This window comes from Pyrgilauda ruficollis, unplaced genomic scaffold, assembly GCF_017590135.1.
Source record: "Pyrgilauda ruficollis isolate IOZ18807 unplaced genomic scaffold, ASM1759013v1 scaffold6, whole genome shotgun sequence".
In the NCBI taxonomy this organism is placed as follows: Eukaryota; Metazoa; Chordata; class Aves; order Passeriformes; family Passeridae; genus Pyrgilauda; species Pyrgilauda ruficollis.
The window spans coordinates 7,763,844-7,787,219 of NW_024527710.1; the positions used below are offsets into that span (position 1 = coordinate 7,763,844).

At 37.7% G+C, this 23,376-nt stretch overlaps 1 protein-coding gene across 8 annotated transcripts in view; it reads left to right on the plus strand.

The window, feature by feature from the left end:
• Positions 1-38: 38 nt before the first annotated feature.
• Positions 39-23,376, plus strand: part of FUBP1 (far upstream element binding protein 1) — a 34,440-nt gene continuing 11,102 nt past the window's right edge. The window contains exons 1-22 of one of the 8 annotated variants that reach the window (XR_005956437.1): positions 39-257; positions 1,230-1,320; positions 3,224-3,262; positions 3,606-3,645; positions 4,406-4,455; positions 4,548-4,619; positions 4,912-4,969; positions 5,429-5,591; positions 5,671-5,769; positions 5,852-5,953; positions 6,617-6,719; positions 6,804-6,904; positions 7,493-7,634; positions 8,351-8,511; positions 9,313-9,467; positions 9,552-9,631; positions 12,424-12,552; positions 13,176-13,250; positions 18,026-18,171; positions 19,723-19,815; positions 20,679-20,726; positions 21,616-23,248. Coding sequence is in view for 6 of the 8 variants with exons in the window: in XM_041483231.1 (XP_041339165.1) it covers positions 144-257; positions 1,230-1,320; positions 3,224-3,262; positions 3,606-3,645; positions 4,406-4,455; positions 4,548-4,619; positions 4,912-4,969; positions 5,429-5,591; positions 5,671-5,769; positions 5,852-5,953; positions 6,617-6,719; positions 6,804-6,904; positions 7,493-7,634; positions 8,351-8,511; positions 9,313-9,467; positions 9,552-9,631; positions 12,424-12,552; positions 13,176-13,250; positions 18,026-18,171; positions 20,679-20,726; positions 21,616-21,621 (1,974 nt within the window). In the remaining 2 variants the exon portion in view is untranslated. Of the gene's footprint in view, positions 258-1,229; positions 1,321-3,223; positions 3,263-3,605; positions 3,646-4,405; positions 4,456-4,547; positions 4,620-4,911; positions 4,970-5,428; positions 5,592-5,670; positions 5,770-5,851; positions 5,954-6,616; positions 6,720-6,803; positions 6,905-7,492; positions 7,635-8,350; positions 8,512-9,312; positions 9,468-9,551; positions 9,632-12,423; positions 12,553-13,175; positions 13,251-18,025; positions 18,172-18,548; positions 18,898-19,722; positions 19,816-20,678; positions 23,249-23,376 lie in introns of those variants that run through there. The other 7 variants (XR_005956436.1, XM_041483231.1, XM_041483230.1 and 4 more) reach the window with 7 other exon arrangements.

Consider the following 23,376-nt stretch of genomic DNA (forward strand, 5'->3'; position numbering starts at 1 on the left):
AATCCCGCCCGAGATCTCGCGAGATTTCGGCGCGCTCCCCCCGAGCACGATGCCGCGCAGGAATGTGAAAGGCGCGCGCCCGCCGCCATTTTCTCTCTTTCTTGGCAGACAGCGGCAGCGGCCGGAGCGGCGCCGCGGAGGCCATGGCGGACTATTCCACGGTGCCCCCTCCTGCCGCGGGCGCGCCCGGGGGAGGTGGCGGCGGGGCTGGAGGAGTGAACGATGCCTTTAAAGACGCGCTGCAGAGGGCTAGGCAGGTGTGTGTGGCTCCATCGAATCAATGGGGTCCCGGGGCCTGGAGGCCGCGCTCTCGGAGCCGCGGGAACAGTTAGGGCGCTGCGCACTCGGCTGCGGGGAGCGGGGGCCCCCCGCAGCGTGTGTGTATTGGGGGGAGCTTTGTCCCGTCCCCACGCCCCCTTTGCGCCACCAGCCCGCCCTGGGCCGCGAGGTATTTGTGGCCCCGCTCCGCCATTGCCCGCGAACAGCGCCGGGAGCGGCCCGAGGGGATTCGGCGGTGAGAGGAGCGGCCCCGCGGGGTCCCTCCCCGACGGCGGGGAGGCGAAATCTCGGCGGGCGAGTAGCGGCGCGTTATCGGGCCGGGCCCGGCCCGGCGGAGGGACGGGAGGGCGGCGGCTCCGCGGCGCGGGCCGTGTTGTGGCGCCCGCGGCGCCCGCAGCCTGCTCGGACCGGTTGGGCGGCGCGGCGGCCTGCGGGGCGAGGGCGGCCCTTGCGGAAGCTCTTTATCCCGCAGTTTTATTTGTAGCTTCTGCACCACGGGCGATGTTTTCGTCGCTTCTCGGGCGAAATGTTCACCTTGTCTGTTAATAAGCGGTCGCGGTTTTGGCAGTATTAGAAGACCCGGCGTGGTCGGGTTTTGAAATTGTTTGGCCGGAGAGGCCCTGCCGTGAGATACCGCAGTGTTTGGCGAAGAAGGCGTAGAGAAAGAAAATTCCTGTTTGGGAAAAAGGTTTTGATGATTAAAGTCCAGGTTCTTGTTGGGATGTTTTTTTGTAGGTGAGGAAAATTTAGGAGGCTCTGGTGCTGAAGTATGAGCAGAAGGCTTTAAAACATTAAAGAAAACCTCTGTGAGCAAGAGAGGTTTTGGTCTTTAAAGATTTAGGGTCATTTTAATGCGAATTGTTTAAATCCCTGAAATCTTAGAAGACGTGGAATGAACATGGGCCGAATTAATTTTTTTTTTCTTTGGCTCACATCTGCCTTTTGTTTAGATTGCAGCGAAAATTGGAGGAGATGCTGGCACAGCAATGAATTCAAACGACTACGGTTATGGAGGGCAGAAAAGACCTCTTGAGGATGGAGGTATGCACTCATTCTTGCTGCATTTATTTTTGTGGAGCATGGCCACTGTGCTAGAAAGATTGCAGGTGGTGTTTTTGTTTGTGAATTCGGGTTTTTTTTTTTCCATAGCAGAGCATTAAAACACTTTGTTCCCTTCATAGATCATGACATATTTTTTCATTTTCAGTTTAGTGGGAAAGTTTTAAACCGTTGTGCTCTAACCTGAAGCGAATGTAAGCCTGTTTTACAGTATTTTAAATGTGGTTGAAGTGCTGCAAATAGAAAAATGCATGCTGGGGTAAGGGACAGAAATACTCAGGCTGCAAAATACCTATGCAGGTGTCATTGAAGTCTTTTGTGGTTGTGTGGGATTGGTTACAACTCGTAAATTGCAATTATGGCAGGAAGTGCTCCTGAAGCTCAGTTGTTTCATTACCTTTATTACTGCACTGTTTGAAATAAAAGTATTCATGCATTTCATTGTAAAAGCATAGGACTTTAAAAAAACAAAGGGAAGTAAATTTTCTACCTTGAAGATGCTTTTGTGTAGTGTAATAGTTCAGCCTGCAGCGTGTGTGAACCCTGATAAGATCATTCTAAATCCTCTGACTTGTTGCAGCTTTTTGGATTTGCCTTACACTGCAGTAAAGTTTTCTCCTGAAACGTGTGTGTCCTCTTCTTTCTCTTACAGAGCATCCACTTTGAACTTAACAGGGTTTGATATGGTTAATAATACACACCAAATCCTATCTAAATTACAGAAAGAAATCTTTGAGCTTGCTGAAATGTTCTCATAGGTCTCACAAAAGAGAAATGTCTTTTTTTTTTTTTTTTTTTTTCCTTTAAGAGGATTGAAACTCAATCTACAGAATGTAACTAAGGCTTTATATCAGGAGTTCTTGTGTCCTACCATAAAGGTTTTTTTTTTTCTATTAAAGGTGAGGTTTTTAATATACAAAAATGAGCTAATGATGCTTCAGATGATATATGTAATGTATTCTTTTTATTTTATGTGTAGATGGCTCTTGGACAAGTCCGAGCAGTACAACACACTGGGAGGGAATGCCCTCTCCTTTTAAAGGCAGGAATTTTTATTTATTACCTGTGTTTAGTATGTAAACATGGCATAAACTAGTGGATCTTTCTGGATTGACACCAGTATTTCTTGGAATATGTGGCTGAGTTTTTGCTGCACATAAATTATGATGGTTCATATAGCCTTTATTTGGGGTGGGAAGGAAGCATCTGAAGTATTATCTTTTCAGATATAGGTTCATGATGCCTTTTATTTCTCTACTGTACAGAAAGGATTTGGACAGTAGTGATGTAGTTACTGTGAATCTGCTTTTTTCTTTTTTTTGAAGTTTTATGCTGTGAGATGCTTGATGTTTGGATAGGGATTTCATATCAACATTCAGATTGAGATTGCATTGCCGTGTGATACTGTTGTATTTTCAGATGTTTGGTCTAGATTTGTGGTCATTGTCAGAATTATTTTTTGAGTTATTGTTGATTTTTGTATGGATTTGATTTTTTTTTTTCTTTTTTTTTTTTACTATAGAAGCATCATTAGCTTGAGCAGCCAACAAAGCTGGACTTTGTTCCTTGTCTTAGTTGAGTTTCAGTGACTGGGTATCTGTGAGCTATCTACACACAGTGCGTTCTGAAAGCTGCCTTTTGTTAAACTAATAGATACATGGAAAAACCTAACATCTTTTCAGCTATACTAACCAAGTGCTGAGTGTTCGTGAGATTCTTTCTTTTATTCAGATGATCAACTCCCTGAAATTGGAGGAGGAAAAAGAAAGAGAGGAAAAAAAAAGGGGGGGCTAAAATACACTGGAAATTTACAATTCACACTAAAAGGCTTAAACAATTCCTGAATTTCTTGGCAAAAAAAATTTTAAAAATCTTAATTTTGCAGATCAACCAGATGCTAAGAAAGTTGCTCCCCAGAATGACTGTAAGTAATTTTTATTTTGTTGCCAAAAAATCCCTAAACAAGTGTAACATTGTCAGAACAACAGTTCGAAAGTGTTCTGGTAGGTGACACTTGAATAAGTGAGGTCCAAAAAATAGCTGGGGGTTTGTCTTATACTGTTGAAGCAGCAGGAGTCTGCTTGGTAAAACTGACAGTGGTGGTAGCACAGTTGGGAGTCTTTATAGTTTTTAAACCTTTTGATAACACTTGTTAAAAGTAAACTTGGGCAAAAGTTCGATACAGTTGAGTTTTGTTATCAAAGGAGAAGCTTAGTTGTAAGCTATACCACTTGTTTGAATTTAATTTTAACAATGTTTGTTTATAGCTTTTGGAAATCAGCTACCACCGATGCATCAGCAACAAAGGTAAGAGTTTTACACTACATCTTACATAGGATTTTTATTGAAACAAAGCAGTTTCAAGTTTTCTGAAAAAATGAAACATTTATTCTGTCTTTGTGTGATCTATTGAAGTTTAGCTTTAGCATGTCCCAAGTCAGACACTTAAAATGTACCTACGTTGCTCTCCCTTTCTTTCTCCACAGCCTAGCTGTGGATTGAGCTTAATCAAAGGAAAATACATTGGCTGGTTTTTCTACTTCAGCATAGGTAGCATAGCTAGAAGTTGGAAGCAGATCTGAAGAGAAAGGTGATGTCATCTTGTAACAAAAAAGCAAAGCAGAATGACCTAAAACCAAATAAAATAATTCAGACTACAACTTCATAGTATTCTCCACTCATTTCTTACCTAAACAGCTAGATCCAGCTATTATTCTTGTGCTTTGGACAGTTCTGAGATGCCAAAATTTGCAGCATCCTTTCATGGTATACAGATGAAACTTAAAATGCTACAGTAACCTTCTCCGTACTGCACATCTGTTAATAAAGAGGGTGAAGGAAAACTACTCACCGATTTGTACAACACTTAAACCTTTTGTGTAGTTTCTGTGTATTGTCAGCTTATGTAGAACTGTGCTTGCATGATGACTTTTAAAGTTAATGGGAGGCAAGTAACCAAGGGTGATGGTGGGGCAGTAGCTTGCTTTAGTTTCATGGGAGGATATATGTAAATGTAATGTGGTTTGATCTCTGCATGGTCATGTCTTTTGTTTAACATTGGCTGTAGGTCTGTGATGACAGAGGAGTACAAAGTTCCAGATGGGATGGTTGGATTCAGTAAGTAGTACAGCTGTGCTCTTGTGGTGTAGTGGGGGATGTTAGCAGATGATGTTTGTACAAATAACCTTTCTGTGTTTTCTTTCTCCAAGTAATTGGCAGAGGTGGAGAGCAGATCTCACGCATACAGCAAGAGTCTGGCTGTAAAATACAGATTGCACCTGGTAATTATTTGTGGGGGGTTTAACTTGTCTGTCTGGGGGAATAGGGGGCTGATGGGTAGGAAGTCCAGAAGATTGCTCATTGCTTCTCATTGCCTTAACCTTCATTTAAGATGCAGGGTAATTTTTGTGTACTAATCAGGACTATGATGGGCTAAGGAAATGCAGAATAGGATACAATGATTATTCTACTTCATTGGATATGAAAAGCCAGTCGTTTGTGTATTATGGTTAATTTTGTAGTCTCTTTCTGACTTAACACTGCTGAGAAGTTTGTTTTATTTTATGACTGCAGATAGTGGAGGCCTGCCTGAAAGATCATGTATGCTGACTGGAACACCAGAGTCTGTTCAGTAAGTGTTTTTAACTGATGTTAGGACTATAATGATTTTACTGTCATGGCAGCTGACCTGCCACATGTAGTGAATATATACTTGCTTTTGTCCACTGTTGTGGTGGTTACAAGTACAGATGTCCTTACTTTGTGTGCTGAATCAAGCAGCAGCTTTTGTTCTGAATTAAGCTTTGATGAGTGTAACTATATTCAGGGACCTTGAGGAGGTAACTTCATTAAATATGATTGGTAAAGGACCACCTTTTAAATTCCAATATTGGAGTGGTTTTATTATTTTGCGGTTTGTTTTTTAAATTACTTTTGCAGATTGATTGAGATTGCTTCATCTTTCTTAGTGATAATAACCATAATTCTTTTGCAGAAACTATTCAAATTTTAAAAATTGCCAAGCAGAATAGGTGTGGACAAGGGATACTTGCAGGGATATGTGTTTATGAATGTATATTTTCTTCCACAGGTCAGCAAAAAGATTGCTTGATCAGATAGTTGAAAAGGGAAGACCTGCACCTGGATTTCATCATGGTGATGGACCTGGAAATGCAGTCCAAGAAATTATGATTCCAGCAAGTAAAGCAGGATTAGTTATTGGGAAAGGTGGAGAGACAATTAAACAATTACAGGTATATATGTATCATCTTTTAAATATGATGGTACTGAATCTGGATTTGAGTGAGTATTGACCTCCCTTTTGTCAAATAGGAGCGGGCAGGTGTCAAAATGGTCATGATCCAAGATGGTCCACAGAACACTGGTGCAGACAAGCCCCTTAGGATAACTGGAGACCCTTATAAAGTTCAGGTAAGAAGTGCCTCACAATTGAGAGCATTTTAAAGTCTCTTTGGATGTTGCAGTACCTGAACAAACTTTGTTCTTCTTTTAGCAAGCCAAGGAAATGGTGCTGGAGTTAATTCGTGATCAAGGTGGCTTTAGAGAGGTGCGCAACGAATATGGGTCAAGAATAGGAGGAAATGAAGGGATAGACGTAAGCATGGTTGAAAAACTTGTTCACTGTATTTTGAGATGTTAACTTTAAAATGTTAAGTTGGGTAATACCATTGAAAGCTTTTAACCAGATTTCAAAAGTTGTCTGTGGCATGTAAGTATTACATGATCATTGCTGAATTTACAACACTAAATGATGTGCAGTATTCACTTTACATTGCCAGCAGTTACGAACAATTTCAAGTAGCTGGAGTTTTTTATCAAATAAGCAAGTAAATTTTATGGTCAAGTATATAATGTTACAACTTTATTGAAAATGGACTTTGGCCTTTACAGATCTTATGTAAGGCCAGTTAATGCAAGTCACAAGCTAGTAACTTCATCAGGGAGAGGCTTAAGGCTTCATCTGCTAGAATCTGCATTTTACATACTCAATAAATTCTTTCTTTTTTTTTTTCTTTTCTGAGAAGCATAAAATCTGCTGGAATTGCTACCACTATGAGAACTTCTAAAGCACAGGATCGCTTTCTTTTTAATGGTTTACTCCAGTATGTGCTAGGCTTGTGACTTGATAATAAAAAAATCCATCCTTGAAAAACCTGAAGTGACATTGGTCTTGCCCTAGTTTATGACGCTAACCTCTCATTATGTGGATTCTTTAGTAATATCTGTGTCATCAGCATTTTGTTTGGGCTTTTTTTAGGTTCCAATACCACGATTTGCTGTAGGTATTGTAATTGGAAGAAATGGAGAGATGATTAAAAAGATCCAGAATGATGCTGGTGTTAGGATCCAGTTCAAGCCAGGTTTGTAAAACGTTCATAAGTTTTTGTGACTTAAATGTGAATTTACTGAATTGCATGTACTGGAATAGTTCATTTTTATTCCAGATGATGGAACAACTCCAGATAGAATAGCCCAGATCACAGGGCCTCCTGACAGATGTCAGCATGCTGCAGAAATTATTACCGATCTCCTTCGCAGTGTTCAGGTTGGGTAACATTGTTCAACATCTAAAATCTCCTGTCCACCTTTTGGAAAGACCCAAAGTTTTCAAAAAGTGTGTGTAACTAGAGAAAATAATTTAGTTGTGCCATTTGAATCTACTTCAAAGTTTGGTCTGGAATATGAATATTTACTTTGATAGTTAGTTTTGCTAGTGACCATACTGATTCCAAGTCATGGCATTTCTTGATGTGGCTGGTTTTAGAGCTGCTGCTTCTGGTTTGTGTTAATAGCTGATATGCTCTTACTTTTGGTTGTAATCAGTTTTTAAAAGCTTGTTGTTAGATGAGCCCCACTGCTGCATTTACAGAAGGCAGATAAAACTTGCGTCTTTGTATGTGTGAAATTTCTGCTTGCTTCTCTATCCTTTCCTCCTTCATCTTTCACATGCAGAATGTACAGAACATTTTTTAGAATTTAATTTAGGGCCTTTACAAAAGGTACTGCTGTAACTGCCAAAATTGTCTGAGTAGTGAATCAGTTTTATCTTAACAATGATGTCATGTAGCTTGTTTGCATTATTTGTTTGTGGTAATTTTATAGAACATGCTCATTTGTTGCTGCTTCTTTTTAGGCTGGTAACCCTGGTGGACCAGGACCTGGTGGTCGAGGAAGGGGTAGAGGCCAAGGCAACTGGAACATGGGGCCTCCTGGTGGATTACAGGAGTTCAATTTTATTGTCCCTACTGGCAAAACTGGATTAATCATTGGAAAAGGCAATATATCTTATATATGTACATTGTATGTTACTTTTAAAACCACTCAGCTTCTCTGTTTGGCCAAATGCCATGCTACAGAGATGCGTGATGAGTATGATGCTGATGGTGCTGAGATTGGATGTTGAATCCCTGTATGGGCCTTTCTCTTTAGAGTTGGACTCCGTGATCCTTGTGGGTCCCTTCCAACTCAGAATATTTTGAGATTCTATGATTTTTTAAAAATTTTTAATTGCCCAATTTCTCCTGTTTTAAGACTTTGTATATACTAATGGTACGCAACTTCTCTGGATCCTGTAAGGGAAGGAGTCACTTACCTTGTCAGCCTCTGTGGGGCTTTTTTTGTTTTTTGGGCTTCCTTGACCCTTTTATGGGGAGGTTGGATTACATTTACTGATAAGCATGTGTGTCAGTTGTTATTAATGTCTAATATTAGATGTTTACATAAATAAGAAATACAAGATTGTAGGAATTCTTGCTGCTGTTTCTGAGTAACATTTTTATAATCTCTAAAAAGTATTTTACTTGTTTCTTGCCATTAAAGCTCTATGCTACGCTGAAGAGATTTTATTTGAATTGTTGGAATGCTCTTGAACAGCTCATGAGAATAGGTGCCTTTTCATGTGTTTTTGGCTTCCATGCAGTTGACTTTCTCTGATATGACTCAGTATTTTTTGCTTTGATGCACATTATAAAAACTCTGTATTGCATTGTAGGTGGTGAAACTATTAAAAGTATAAGCCAACAGTCTGGTGCTAGAATAGAACTTCAGAGAAATCCTCCACCTAATGCAGATCCAAACATGAAGATGTTTACTATCCGTGGAACACCCCAGCAAATAGATTATGCACGACAACTTATAGAAGAAAAGATTGGAGTGAGTGGATAACTAACGGCTTTTTTGTCTACTATTGGAGCTAAACAGAGCTGAAAGCAAGTCTCCTTTGTGGAGATTTCTCTTTCCTTTCACTTCCCAGATTAATCAGATAATAAATTGATAATAATGGCCATCTGGATTTAAAGTAATATAACAAAATCTTGAAATGGAAACAGTTCATCTCATCAACATCTTATGGTGTGGTCTTGAAAATGCCAATTTTGTGTATATGAAAAAATTGTTAAGTTCAAAGAGGTCAGTGATACTAAATTGTGTGTTTAGTTTTTCAGTCCCAATATGTTTGGGTAAAGTTCTAATCGAAGTTACATCTTCAGTTTAACAGTGGTTTTGTTTGCATGTGTGTGCATGTCATCAAATTTACTAGAGGCTTTTTGTGCCTGATCTTACAAGCAGGTTTAGTTGGTCAGATTTAGATGTATTGATTTATTTTAGAACTGATAGTCTTGTTAGAGAGTGGGGAGTTTAGTGCAACTTGTGGAAAAATCTGTGGGTTTTTGTAAAATCCTTCACTTCCTGAAGAAGGAACTGAAATAAATGCAGGTCTTTAGTTGCTATTACTGCCACAGCTGCTTTTAGACTACCTCTAAGCCTAGCCACAGCTGCTTTTAACTACCTCTAAGCCTAATCAAACTTTAAATAGCCTGTTTTCTGCAGGGAACTGTCCTTAAAACCAGTCAAGCTTTTTATGCATTCTTTGAGTGTTCAGATAAATGCTTTTAAAATGCTGAGAAAGGGAGAACCTCAAGGAGTATTTTCATCTCTGTCCCACCCTTGTTGCAGGGTCCAGTGAATCCATTGGGTCCACCTGTTCCCCATGGTCCCCATGGTGTTGTTCCTGGCCCGCATGGACCTCCTGGGCCACCAGGTCCTGGTGCTCCTATGGGACCATATAATCCAGCTCCTTATAACCCAGGCCCTCCTGGTCCTGCACCTCAGTAAGTACTGCTTCAGCTGACTTCCTTCTGTGTGGGGTCACCCTGGGGCTGCCTTTCACTGTGTGTGTGTATGATCTTTTATAGTGGTCCTCCAGCTCCATATGCTCCACAGGGATGGGGAAATGCTTATCCACACTGGCAGCCACCAAACCCACCAGACCCAGGTAAGAAATGCACACCTGTACTGTAGTGTTGGAATATTTCAAGTACATCCATTCTGTCCTTACAAGTATATGCATTGTACAATTACTGGTGTTACACTCCTGAAGCTGACAAGCTCCTGTTTTTCTGGCTTTTTTTCACTTGATTGTCAGTTTACTTATGTTTTGCACTTTCCATATGTGGCTTGTGAAATGTTGAAATTTAATTGTTACAGTTGGAGTATGTTTTTTTACAAACGTTTATTGATACTGCATCACTCTTTGATACTTTTTGCAAGTCTTGGTTCACTGATTTTGTGCAATCCAGTTTTCTTGAAATCAATGTTTTTCCATAAAGTTCTGTAATAAGGATGTCTTTGCTTTCTCTAATAGTAAATGACTTGTATTTTATTTTAAACAATCTTTACTGATTTGTCTTTTTGCAGTTAATGCTATGATATTTCTAGGTTCTGTTCTATGACAATTACTTTTAAGAGTCTGATGCTCCGATGTATTTTGTTGAGTCTGTTTTGAGGGCTGAAAGCTTGGTGAATTGCTGTTAATGCAGTAAAACTAGTTAGGGTTCTGCATTTTGAGCTTTTGCCTATAATAGTTTTGTATTTTCTTCTGAAACCTATCTTTGTAGAATTTGCTTCTTCTATTTCTGTTTATCTTTGTCGAGATTGGGAGTTCTTACTTAATTACAACTTCCAAAGTTGTAGTATCCTGCTTTTCTTTAAGTTTACATCCTTTGGTTGGACTAGAGGATATGGGAAATGGAACATCAGCCACAGAATGGTAAGGCTAGATGCTTGAGTTTGTTGTACCTCATTTGTTTGAGGTGGAGTTTCCTCACAATTTGAGCCAAAAGATCTCAATTATATTTTTATTATCAATTACAGATATTTTATGATAGCCACTGTTCATGAAATAGGTTCCATTAGTGGAGAAGGGGACTCCACGTATGTATCACGTCATGTCTTTGCAAAGAGCCATTGCTGGTTTTAGTTCCCAAACTTCTGCACAAGGTAGCTCTGCATGTACTCAGTTCAGTATTTGAAATACCTGCTGACTTCATTTAGAAGTAGAACGGCTCAAAGTGACTTAGTCTCAGCACAGCTAAAGTATTTAATGCAAAACCACTGCTAAAAAGTTACAGCCTGTTTCACACCACCATTTTTTGTTGTTCTCAAGTTACTTGTCTACATAAAGGCTGTGTAGCAAAAATTGGTAAATGTTCCCTTGATGTCATCTTGATGCTTCTGTAACTCGTTTTTTGATAAATACTTCTCTTAAAAATCTAATGAAGTTCTCATATGTGCAGTTGAACTTGGTGTTTCTTTTGACAAGCATTTCTTTGAATGATTTTTCTGCAGTTTTCACTTAGTTACTCATTCCAGTGCAACAAATGGGTTATTTTAGTACTTTTTTCAGAGGTGCTCTCTCCACAACTGTGCTTGCCCTTGTCATGTGAAAGTGGAGCTGATTACTACAGTCAGATTTCTTTGGAAGTTTAATGAATCCAGCTCTGTGTTCTTCTACTCTAGAGAAATAGCTAAGAAGGAGGGGGAGGAATTGAGCAATGGCTTATTTGATATCTGCAGGTAAACTTAGAATATAGGAAGTGTTAATTTAAATCCACTATTGTTGATGGAAGCAGTGCAATTTAAACTAAGTAGTGTGTTCAGATTTTTTTCTGTGTGCATTTGAAGTGGTTACATGTGACTTGTTACAGGATTTCATTTAGCATTAATTTGTTTTTTGGGTTTCTTCTTGAATGCCTTTTTCAGGGGAATTCTTCATCTTCCATTACTCACTGCCTTACCTGTTTCATGTTTAGGGAGGATTGTATTTCCATTCCCATGTGTAGTTACTCTAAAGTATCAGTTGTGTCCCTGTCCTTCTGTGAAATTCTCTCCTCACTTGGCTGAGTTTCTTTGCAGATGCTTTTATTCTTTAAGACTGCAAATACTGTTTGCAAATATATGCTGGTTGTATAAAACATATTATGCTCTCTAATAGTAGATTTTCGGGTATTGTTGATTGCCAATCTTGTAATGTAATCTATTTGTGATTCAGCAGGAATAAGCCATTCCTAAAGCTAAAAGTGAGAAACAGCAATAAAACCCTAGGAAGCAGCATCATTGGCCTACCTAGATGTAGATAAAAATAAGGAATCATGTAGATAGATGCAGAAGATGCAACTGTTTCTATTATTTTTTATACTAAAAAGCTGTAGGTAAACAGTGATGCTTAGTAGCCATGTGTATGGATTCAGGTTCTTAAAATGCTGTGTGTTTTTCTATTTTACTGTTACCTTAAAGTTTAACTGACAAGCATTGCAAATACCTAGTAAGTCTTGTATTCTTCTGTTTCAGAAATATGTATTTGGCATGCCTCCTCCACCGGTGCCAGTGTCATTAGCGTGAGGTTCTAACAAAAGTAAAACCACTGAAATCGTTTGGTGCTAGAATGATTCATTGCTGCTGCCATTTATTGACATGACTGTTTAAATAAACTTAAAATCTGTTTCTGTTTACCACATGTAAGATTAATAAGTGGCATTGTAGTAGTAAAGATTCTAATATTATTTTATCTCACCAGCTCTATGAAATTACACTTTGTATAGTACGTTGGTCTGAAACGGATCAAAAGTTTATGCTAGAAAGAAAAAATACTTTAAAGATGTACATGGATATTTTGTTTAGATGGATTTTTCCTTGGAGGATAATAAGAATGCCTAGGACAGGATTAATTGAGGACAGCATCCTGTTCATAGTAGTGCTATTATAAATGCTTATGTTCTGTTTTCATAGGTAAGCCAGGAACAGATCCCAATTCAGCAGCGTGGGCAGCTTATTATGCTCACTATTATCAGCAGCAAGCACAGCCACCACCTGCAGCCCCTCCTGGTGGACCAGCTACAACCCAAACCAATGGACAAGGTAGATATTGAGTGAAATGGACACATTTCTCATTGCTGGACATGTAAATACCCCATTATTTTTTATTGTTGTCCTGCTATGTCAGGTAAATTTATTTTAAGTAGCTGGTTTTCTTGGAAAACTAGTGCTTATAGCCTTCAATATTGCTTTTCTTAATTTCAGCAGTAACAAGGGTAATATATTTATCTTGGAATACACTTTTCCAAAGAGTTTTGCTGCAATGTGGGCTGACTTAATGGCTACATAGAGCAGTCATAAATAACAATGTAATGAGCTAAACTGTTGATTGTCATTTGCTTAAATGGTTGCATCACTTCCAATAGGTTTAGGACAATTACATTTGTGGTATTTAGTTGTGTTATTTTAATTTTTGTGCCTGGCTGAGGCTTACCACTTGAATTTTTGGTGTTTTGTATTGCTACTGGTATGCCCTTCCTTAATCTTGAAAACATGTCTTGTTTACTAGTAGTTCCTAATTGTAGTAGCTTGTACCACAAATGTTTATAGTGTAAGATTTGAATCACATCATGCGGGACTGTTACTGAAAATTTCAGTTGATTATTTGAATTACGTGTGAAACAAACCCCAGTAATTTTAGTTTAACTATTTTTAATGTAATTCAGGAGATCAGCCAAATCCAGCACCAGCAGGGCAGGTTGATTATACCAAGGCCTGGGAGGAGTACTACAAAAAAATGGGTAAGTGTGCAGGGGTTTTTCTGTTGTTTTTTCTGTTCCACATTCACAGTGGAATGTTGTAGGAGACTTTTGTATTTTGCTGGATGAGATGGGGGCTTTTACCCCCAAAAATTTGAAATGCAGAGTCATGTGTCTTCTGAACCAAATACTGCTGAGAAGCAGACTTTAAATTTTGTGTTGTTTTTAGGCATTTCAGGGTACTCAGGCTAGTAATCAGCTTTATAAAAATATTTCAGAATTAATGAGATGTCTTTGATTGTTGGGAAACAACATCTTCTAAATGTTTCAATCTGGGTATTTTAAAGTACATTTCCTAAGTTTTGAAGCTCACTTTGATCTGTCTTATGTTTTAAATCTGTTATTTTTCTTGTTTGATAGTTCTTTCCCAATTCTCTTCAGATTACTTACGATTTTTTTTCTTGTGCTTTGCTTCCTGTGTTTCAGCTACTATACTGAAGTATTGTAATTAGCTTTCATTTATACTGTGCCCTTTTTTAAATTTTGCTTTGCAACACTAGAGCTGTGTTTAAACTGCAGATTATATGTTGTTGGTAGCTTTCTTTAGAAAAATGAAATGAATGTGCTGGGTTGCTTGCTGATTTCATTGTTTTGTGTATAAGAAAAGAGTATGTGGTTTTTATGCACTGGCAGAAGGTGTCATTACCTTTTAAATCATGGTCATGTTCTGCCTGTGGTGTCCTGCCATGGATACTGTAGATGAAGGGCTGGATACTGAGCACCAGTGGCCTTAGGAATTCCAGTGCTTTCCCAGGTATTTCTGACTAGACATACAGCAGCATCTGCTTTGGGATGCATCTTTGTTTGCTGGGCAGGGTTTGGTGGCTGTTCTGCCATCTTCTAACTGCACTCAATTTTCTCATGGAATATTAAAAGTATTCAGATTTAAGATCAATAACATGCATGATTCCTCTTACCAGCCCTCCGCTGTATTGATGATTATTTGCCAAGACATAACTACCTTTATTTTTTATTTTGGCACAGTATAAGTGATCAATTCTACAGAAAATATAGAATGAGTATTTAGTTCAACAACTGTGTATCAGACTAAGAAAATTACAACTCCCAAACGTGTGATTTCTAAGATGATAGGCCTTCCCATTTTTCTTCTTTCTGATTCATTCAGCTATTTCTTTTCAATTTACTGTCTCTGTTAGTTTGGCTCATACTCTGAAAGGCGAACTTGTGGGTGGCTTTCACTTTTTTTAAAATAATGTAATTTGTTGGTAGGCACTCTGCCATCTTTTTGATTTGCTGTCTTGGAAAGCAAAGTCTGGGTTGCACTAGTCTTGCACTTGCACAGATTAAATAATAGCAAGTTATAAGGTGTTGGGATAGAGTTTATGGGAGCAATTCCAAAGAGAAGTGTGATCCAAAAAACACACTGGGAGATAAAAAATAGTTGCTCTTAAAATGTAAAATGTGAAAAATGCCAAGACAGTCAAATAAGAGGAAAAGCACACAGGCAGTTCTCATCTTAATTCATTTTTCTGGTTCAGATTGAGTTCTTTGCCTGATAGAGAGCTCTTGATGGCTGGACTTGCATAACTTACCTGTAAATCATGAAAGCTTTTTGGTGCAGAATCTTGGTGTGGTAGATACCATTTATTTTTAAAGCCTCTTAAAAAAAGAGGAATTCAGCTGAGTTGACATAATGCTAAATGGTGCTGGTTTTCCCTACCTCATTAACTGTAGAAGGTTGGTAGAAGATGTGATGGACAGGAAGGCTGTCCAACAGCAAGTTCTTGTGGTCTTCAGGCTTTCCAGTACCATTTGTTGTTCCTATAGTACTGTTATCTTCTGTCCCCATTAACTTGTGCCAAAGGATGGGAATTACAAGTCGCTTGTTCTTTGACAGCTGAGGTTTTTCACAACACAGATGATTTCACCAAACATTGTTAGGGAGAGCTGGACTGAAATTCAGATTTGCTGAGCCCAATCAGTTCTATTTTTGCTGCTGAAAAAAACTATTTTGATAGTCCTTGTGGGGAGCTGAACAAGGTGCCAGTGATATTGCAGTTGGTGTTTTGGATTTTCTCATACTTAGTTAAGTATGAGTGATTTGAAAATGCTAAATCAATGCATTCCAGAATATGCCCATCCAAACAGTAATAGTGTTTTCAAAGTGGCTTCCTACTGGTGTGATATGACTCTGCTAATCATATAGAACACTTAATTGTATTTTTCACTGAACGCTGACTTGAATATTAACCTGTTTTCTGAGTCAGAAATACAGTGGCAAAGTCCACCTCCATTTTCAGACCCTTGTTTCAGGGGCTACTGCTTTGAGTAGCGCAAATACTCCAAAAAGTCTCTCATGGATAACATGAAGTCATGATCACTAGTGAATGATCTATATGTCGCTACCAGAATTTTTAACTTTATCATTTAAAGTCATTCCTATATATTGCAGGCTTGACATATATTTAAAGGATTCAATAATAAAATAGGGGTGTTTTTAAAAGATTCCTCAGCACTGTAGTTGAAAGCAGCAACAAAACAGTTCACTTTTACTAGAATCACTCTTGATAATGTTGAACTGTGAAATTTGCTGGTGTTTCCTTTCTCAGCCCTGCTTAAAGGGGAGGTGTTCTGTGTTTCTCATGTTTCCTTTGTGTGGAGTTGATCAGGATTACCCATAAGTGTTACGGTCCAATTTGGATATTAATGAGCAGGTGCTGCTTGGTGCAGCTTCTGTGCTGAAGGAAGCTTGGACTAAACTGCTGAATTCCATGTGTAGGTTCAGAACTACTTGCAGTACTTAGTAGGAAATTGTGCACCTAAAATACCATCAGGACAGAAGTCCAGTTTGACATCTTTGAGTAGATGTTAAATTTCTTTGATTTGTTATTTGAACTTCAGTGCTGCCTTGACATAGTTGGCTGAATGTCCCAAGATTCTTGGATCATAATGCACAAAAAATCCCTTATCTTTGACAATCAATTGTGCTGACAGTGATTTGTAAGTATGGATATTATCTCAGAGTAATGGTGAAATTGGAAACAGTGTATCCTGGGATAATTTGTAACCGTATTAAAGGTAGATTTTGTTAAAATAATTGATCAGAAGTGTAAATTGGAAGTTGTGGTACATTAACAGCTGTAAAGATTTGAAGAAATATACGGTTTTTTTTAGAAATTCCATTACTGTATAAACCAAAATAAAAGATGGATAGATTTTCAGAGCTTACCTACAGTATAAGTGGAAAAAACTTAAGTTATAAGTAGAGTTGGAAAATGGAAGGTTCTATTTTGATGGTTTTCAGGATCATGCTTTGCCCAGTATTCTCATTCTGTGCTCACACCTGATGTTTTTGAGAGGATTAGAAGACTGCACGCATGTAGGAGTAGTGTGAATAACTAGGATTCTTCATGTGAATTTTCTTTAAGTATTTAAAGAAAAACAACCAAACAGAGCCAGCCTTCTGTCTGATACTCTAGAAAACACTTCATTAGAATTTCTGATACGCAGTGTTCCTCAGAAAGTTGTTCAGTAGCCTTGTATTCAGATAAAAGTGGTTTAAGTTAGGACAGAAAACTTGCAGCCTTTTTCATGTGGAAGCTGCCTCTTTCTGTTCATAACAGAATAGACAGCTGGATGCACATGGAATTGTACAGGGTGCAGGCTTGCATTTTGCTTGAGTTTATTTCCTGTGGGGTGATGTGGTGATTTGGGTTTGGGATTTTTTTTTTTGTAGTATCTTAGAAAAAACTTGCAGAGGTATTGGTTTTTTTGGTAGTATCCCAATTCTGACTAGAACTTTTGATTTGAAAAATAACCCGTTAAGAATGCAAATCAAAAGCATCATAGGACAGTAATAAAAGTTCTGGTTTGGAAGTTCAGCAAACTTGAAATGAAGCACTACATATACAACCCTTCTGTCTGAGAGCCTGCAAGTGTGTGTGGACATGTTTATAGCATAGAGAGTGTTTCTTTGCTTGGAATCTCATACATCTTGTAGTGGTAACTGCAAAAACATTTCTCAGAAATTGCAAGGAGTAGTGGTACGAAGGGGGCTGTATTTGGTGTTTCTGAAGTTGGAGGAAAAAGAAAGTAAAGATGTCTGTGACAAATCTCCTGTTTAAGAACAGCACAACTGAAAGGTTGGCTGTAATTTTTTTCTATTGTTTTGCTGAAGAGTCCCTGTGTATCAGTCTGTCAGTTGATTCTGTTGGAAGGAGAAGTAATTCTTAACTGTCTCTGAGAGTGTATTTGTACATGCTCTTGTTTCTAGAGAACTGGAACTTCCACAGAGCGTGGAAGCAAGTTTCAGGACTGTTCTGTAGTGGAGTAAATGTTTACAAAAAATACTGCACTTTCTGAAAAATGCAGCCTGCAGTAACATTGTAATTGAATGAAGGATGCCAGAATTGGGGAAGTGTATGAATCGGCATCTGCTGAGCTAATGAATGCAGTCTGTAAAATAATGTAAAATTAGTCTAGGTGGATTACAAAAAGTTTTGCCTCTTGGTGTGTATTTAAATGCTACTGCTGTTTAGGTCAGTAGGGTTTAAACATGATTCATGATTATGAATTAAGAGGCTGAAAAAACTGTCCTTACAGTTCCTTAATTTTGATTTACATGAGAATCATTACATTAAAGTAATAGAATGAGTGTTCAGGCTGAAAAAAGCAGCCACAAGTTTATTCAAAGCCGTGGAAGAATATTGCTAGGTGATGGTTGTTAGGTGCTGAGATGTTGAAGTGTTCTCATTTCTGTTGCAACAACAAAGCTGTGTAATTCCAATTACTTGCAGGTCAAGCTGTTCCTGCCCCTGCTGGGGCTCCTCCGGGCGGGCAGCCAGATTACAGCGCAGCGTGGGCTGAGTACTACAGGCAGCAGGCAGCGTACTACGCTCAGACAAGTCCACAGGGAATGCCACAGCATCCTCCAGCACCACAGGTACAGTCCTAAAGTGGTTTTTTGGCTGGCTTCTGTCTCAGTGGTTGTAGATATTTTTTTGCATGTCTCCTGCTTTGTTCCTTTGGGGTATGCATCTTTTTTTCTAGCAAAATAGCTATCAGAATAATGAGGAGATGACTTTGTTTACCTGATAACTTGAGTTCTGTATCTATCCATATGTTTGGTGATTGTTTTTTTTATTAAAAAAAAAAAGGAAGAAAAACTTTCTCCTCCCAGGGTTTTGAAAACCATGCAAGAAGCCACCACCATTTACATTAACCAATTTTTCTTTCTTAAAGGCTTCACTCCTGAGTTAGCTCGATTTAAAGGATTTTCTTTAACTTTTTGTGTATCTCTTATGTATCTCTTCTGCACAGGGCCAATAATAAGAAGTGGACAATACAGTATTTGCTTCATTGTGTGGGGGAAAAAACCTTTGTTAAATGTATGGATGCAGACGCCTTGATGAAGATCTTAAATTTGGTTAAAAAAATAGTGTTTTTGAAAATGTACAAAATATCTATCACTACTGATAGGAGGTAATATTTCTGTGTAGAAATGAAAAAATGGTTTGTTTTTAGTATTAGTGTAGATGTACACATTCCAGCAAATGTATTTGCAATTATGTGGTCAATGCTTTGTGATATAAATGTACTTTTTCAATGTATACTTTATCACTTTTAAAATGCCTGTTTTGTGCTTTACAATAAATAATATGAAACCTCCTGTGTCGGTAAGTTGGATATGTGGGTATATGCAGTATTAATTATAGGATTGATTTGCAACGCTGAATCAAGGTACCGCTACACAAATGAGTTGGGTTTTTTTTCCCCCCCCATAAACCTTGTTGAGTTAAAAACTTGTCATTAGCATGTTTTTCCCCTCTTGCAGAATAGCTGTAGATGGAGGATCTCTTTCATTCATTGTATTTTGCTGCCTAGCACCAGTAATCTTGATACCTTAATTTTTTTTCTACTTGATTAAAACTGCATGTGTTTAAGAAGATGATCTTTTGGCATACTTCCATTGCATTAACAGTGAAATTTCCTTTTATACATGACCACTGTTTCAGACCTGTGCAGCTGCTATAACATATAACTTTTGTTTTAATTGAATACTTCAAAACTGTTCCTGCATAACTATTATACGGATTTTTTCAGACTAGTTATAAAACTTACTTTAAGTGTAATGTGCTTAAGGCTTCAGTTTAAAGTAGTCCACTTCAAAATTCAGTGTAGAAAAGTCAATGTGGTAATGCATAGTAGTTACAAAAATTGCGTCTGTCCTTAAAACGCTGTTTTGTTTGAGTGATGGGAGTGATTGAGAACTTCCTGCAGAGCAGATAACTTCTCGTTTTGTAAATATTCAAGTATTTGAATCAACTGATTATTTTTTTATATATACTTGAAACTTCTTATTGCTCTAATGCTCATACTAAAAAAGCTGATTCTCTTGAAATCCTGTGTTTGCTCTTTGCATATTTATTGGCTCTTTGCATATGTTAGACTACATGCACTACAGTCTGTCTTGCCATTGTCTGTTGAAGTGCAGGTTTGATCCAGCCAGTATAGAACTAGCTCTATAGGGGTGAGGAGGACTGTGCTGTGTATCATCCTTGATTGTTCCTTCAAGGAGCATTGCACTGTAAGTACATCAGAATGACAAATTGATGAACTGCAACAGTATCTTTTTGTCAATGTTCCACATAATGCAAATGCTGTACTTGTGTGATATTATGTTGGAATACAGTGCTGGTATCTTAGGAAATCATAATTGCTTCTTAATTCAGAAACGTAGGTTTGCTTTTATATATATACATACACATAATCTGAGTTTTGTGGGTAAGTATTTCTGAAACTGTTAGCAATAGCTAAAGAAAATCATGTTTCTGTTTATCTAAGAGTTTCTTTCATTAGTACTCATGAGACAGCTGTCATTCAGTGTTTTAAAGTATGCATATCATAACATTGAAGTCTTTGGAACCACTTGTTAGACAGAGTTGTCTTTGTCTCCAGATAGTTTGTGGATATGTAGTGATGTAGGTATGTTTTAAATAATTCTATAACTGTTAATTGCTTTTATTTTTGGAACACCATGTTGTTGCTTTTGAGAATAATTTTTTTGAGGGTGGCTGCACAGAGAAGTAAAAGTTAAGGCTTGAAAACTGAAGTAGTTTTTTCAGGTAATCAGCAATGTATGCATTGTGCTGTAGAAATAGAAGGAATTATTTTTATCCTTTTAAAGCTAGGAATTTGCTGGTAGCTTGAAGAAGGCTAGGACAGTATTTGCTATCTTTAGTGTAGGGTATTAAGTTTAATAGTTCAGGTATTTTGCATGGTATTTTGTAGATAACCTTACAGAATGGTGCATTTATTATGTACTAAACTGAGCAAAATTAAATTCACTGGATTCTTTATCATTCACAAAATGGAGGCTGTTGATTTTGATTCATTTAAGGTATAAAATCTTTATTAATTGCAAACAGTGCAATTATTTATACTTCACAGTGCCTTCCCAGACCTTCCACCTTAGGTTCTGCTGCAAAAAAGCAACAGGTAAGCACAACCTAAGGAAGTATATAAATTAATATATTTCAGTACATTAATGTTGTCCCTGTGAGATCTTTGTGGTTGTGTATTGAAAAGCAATCTGCTGCTTCCCCAAATGCATTGTTACTCACGGTTCCATTTGAGTGGAAAATCTTAAGTTTTTAAACAACTGTTTATATTTCTAGGTCAATATGTATTTTTTTCTTTTTTCTTTTTTTTTTTTTTTTTTAGAAAAGATTATTAGATTGCAGTAATTGAACTTGATCAGAAGAAGTAATTTTTGTTATTTTACCCAAATAGATAATTGTTGCAATTAAAGAATCAAAACCTTTAAAATGTGCAGGAATTGCTTTGGTTAGAAATGTCAACAGCCTTCACAAATGTTTTTTTTTTATAATAGGGCACTATTCCCACTTAATCCGTAAGATCTAAATGTAAAGATTGACTTCTTGTTGTTATCACTGAACTTGATAACTTGTCTTACAGTTATAGTGTGTTAGTGGAGTTTGCTTATTCATACTTGACATGGTAGGAAAAGAGATTTTGGAGCTTGAGATGAGTATGTTTTAACTGAAAAAGCATGAGCACCAATTAACAGTACAGCAAATAATACTTTATCGCTATAGCAGTCAGTGTATGCTGTTCCTTGATATTTTTAACTGAATTGCTGAATATTTTGATAGTATAAAATGCTAAATGTCTTACAGATGGTCTGGTACAGGTTTTTATTCTGAGCTTTTGTTGTTGGTTTTTTTAGCTTAACATAAAGCAGCATCTGTTTGGTTTTTTGTTCATAATTCTGGTTCTAAAATGTGCTGCTCCTCTTTCAAAAGTCCTGCTTATCTGTGCATCAAAGAAAAATATTCAAAAATACTGCCTTCATTTTCACACACAGTGCTGAAGATGCTGCAAGCACCAAATCATAGCTCATAGAATCAGGTCCTGAGATAGTTACTACCAGTAAAGAGGAATCCTTTGAGTGTATGCCATTGGTGAGCCGATGAGCATGGACCGTAGAAGGGCTCCATGTAGAAGGTAAAATTGGCAAAAGCATAACAGATTTGAAATGTATCCCATACATAATGATACAGGGTATATTTTTTGTTTTGATCACTTTTCATTCTTTAAAGTATTCTTTGTTTGACCATTAATGTTCCATAATCTGTTAAAGTTTTTTTAAACTGTGATTTAATAATATAAACCATCTATTTTACTTTATATTCTTCTAAACAGTCAAGCTGATTTTTGAACTGGATTAATAGTTGTGCTTCAGTTTCTCAAGCCACTTAGTATTTCATCTGTAGTTTAACATGTAACTTTATTTTTGACGTGAGAAGAGGGTAGGTGTGTACCATTTGGATTTTGATACTGTGGATTTAGTGTGGGGGTGAGTCATTTGTTCACTTCCTTTTTACATGGTACTTTTTCCTTCAGCTGTTACTATTAAAATACCTTGAACAGTCTTTCAGTTGCTAATTTAGCCTGTGGGAGGAGATAGAGAAGAAAAAGCCAGTGTATTGGGATGTTGCTAGTGTGTGGAAGGTGAGATGTTCTTCTGTGTAGCATTTCAGGTGTATTGGCTTCCAGCTTTCTCACTGCAGGGCTTACAGGCATGCTGGTTTGTGCAGAGCATGTGTTCCTTTTTCAACTCTTGTCTTCAAACTCAGAGTTCCTGGGACAACAGTAGATTATTGGAGTTACCCCAGTAGCCAAAAAGATAACTGAACTTGGTTAGAAATGCAGTGAACTTACCCAAAAGGTGTCTTGAAATGTTTCCTGCTTACCCCACCCATCACCGCTTAGTGTCCCACAATGAATGTGAAGAGTAAGAAAAGTTTTAAAAGCAAGCATAATGTTCCAAGTAGGAAAAGAATTTTTTTATCAGTTTCTGCAGCCTATACTTTATTAGGAAATGGAATAAAATACCATGTGGATGCTCTTTAGTATGGCTTAATTGTAAGTCATCTGTTTCACTTGTTAGTCAGACAGGGTCACGGTTCACTTGCACAGCCTATCTTGAAGTATTTCATCTTTATACTAGTGATATTTTATTGGATGGTAGAAACTGTTTCTCCCCATTTCTTTTCCAAAGTAATTCTTAAGTTTTCCATTGCATGCTAAAAGCTTTTCCATTTTGCTTTTTTTCCGGAAGTGGTGGGAGGAAGGGAGGACTGGGCTTTTCAGAAAGCATACAATTGACAGGATTCCCTCTTCCCTAGTAATAGCTTATGAAACTCTTGTGTATGCACAAATATTTCTCTTGCGTGCATGTGAAATGCCTTTTCGTCCTGAGAAAAGTGTTCTCTGCAGAAACTACCCGTGTGTAAACAGAAGATTGGCTTTAAAAGGCAACTGTGATGGGAACAGTGTCTTAGGGAGATGCAGCTTGGACTTGAGGTAAATTGAATGCTTTACAAAAATGTGGTTTTGAGCTTGCATTGACATTGTATGTAATATGGGTACACATTAACTGTATAATGGTTTTTGTATGGTTTTTCTCAATAAATGTAAACTGATGAATAATAATAGCAATGGTTTTGTCTTTTTTATGCTCCTATCCCTGCCTTTGTTACTTTGAAGTAACAGCTTCAGAGCGAAAGTATTGTAGTGACCTGTACTTCTGTGAACATAACCCACAAAAAATGAAGTAAAATGT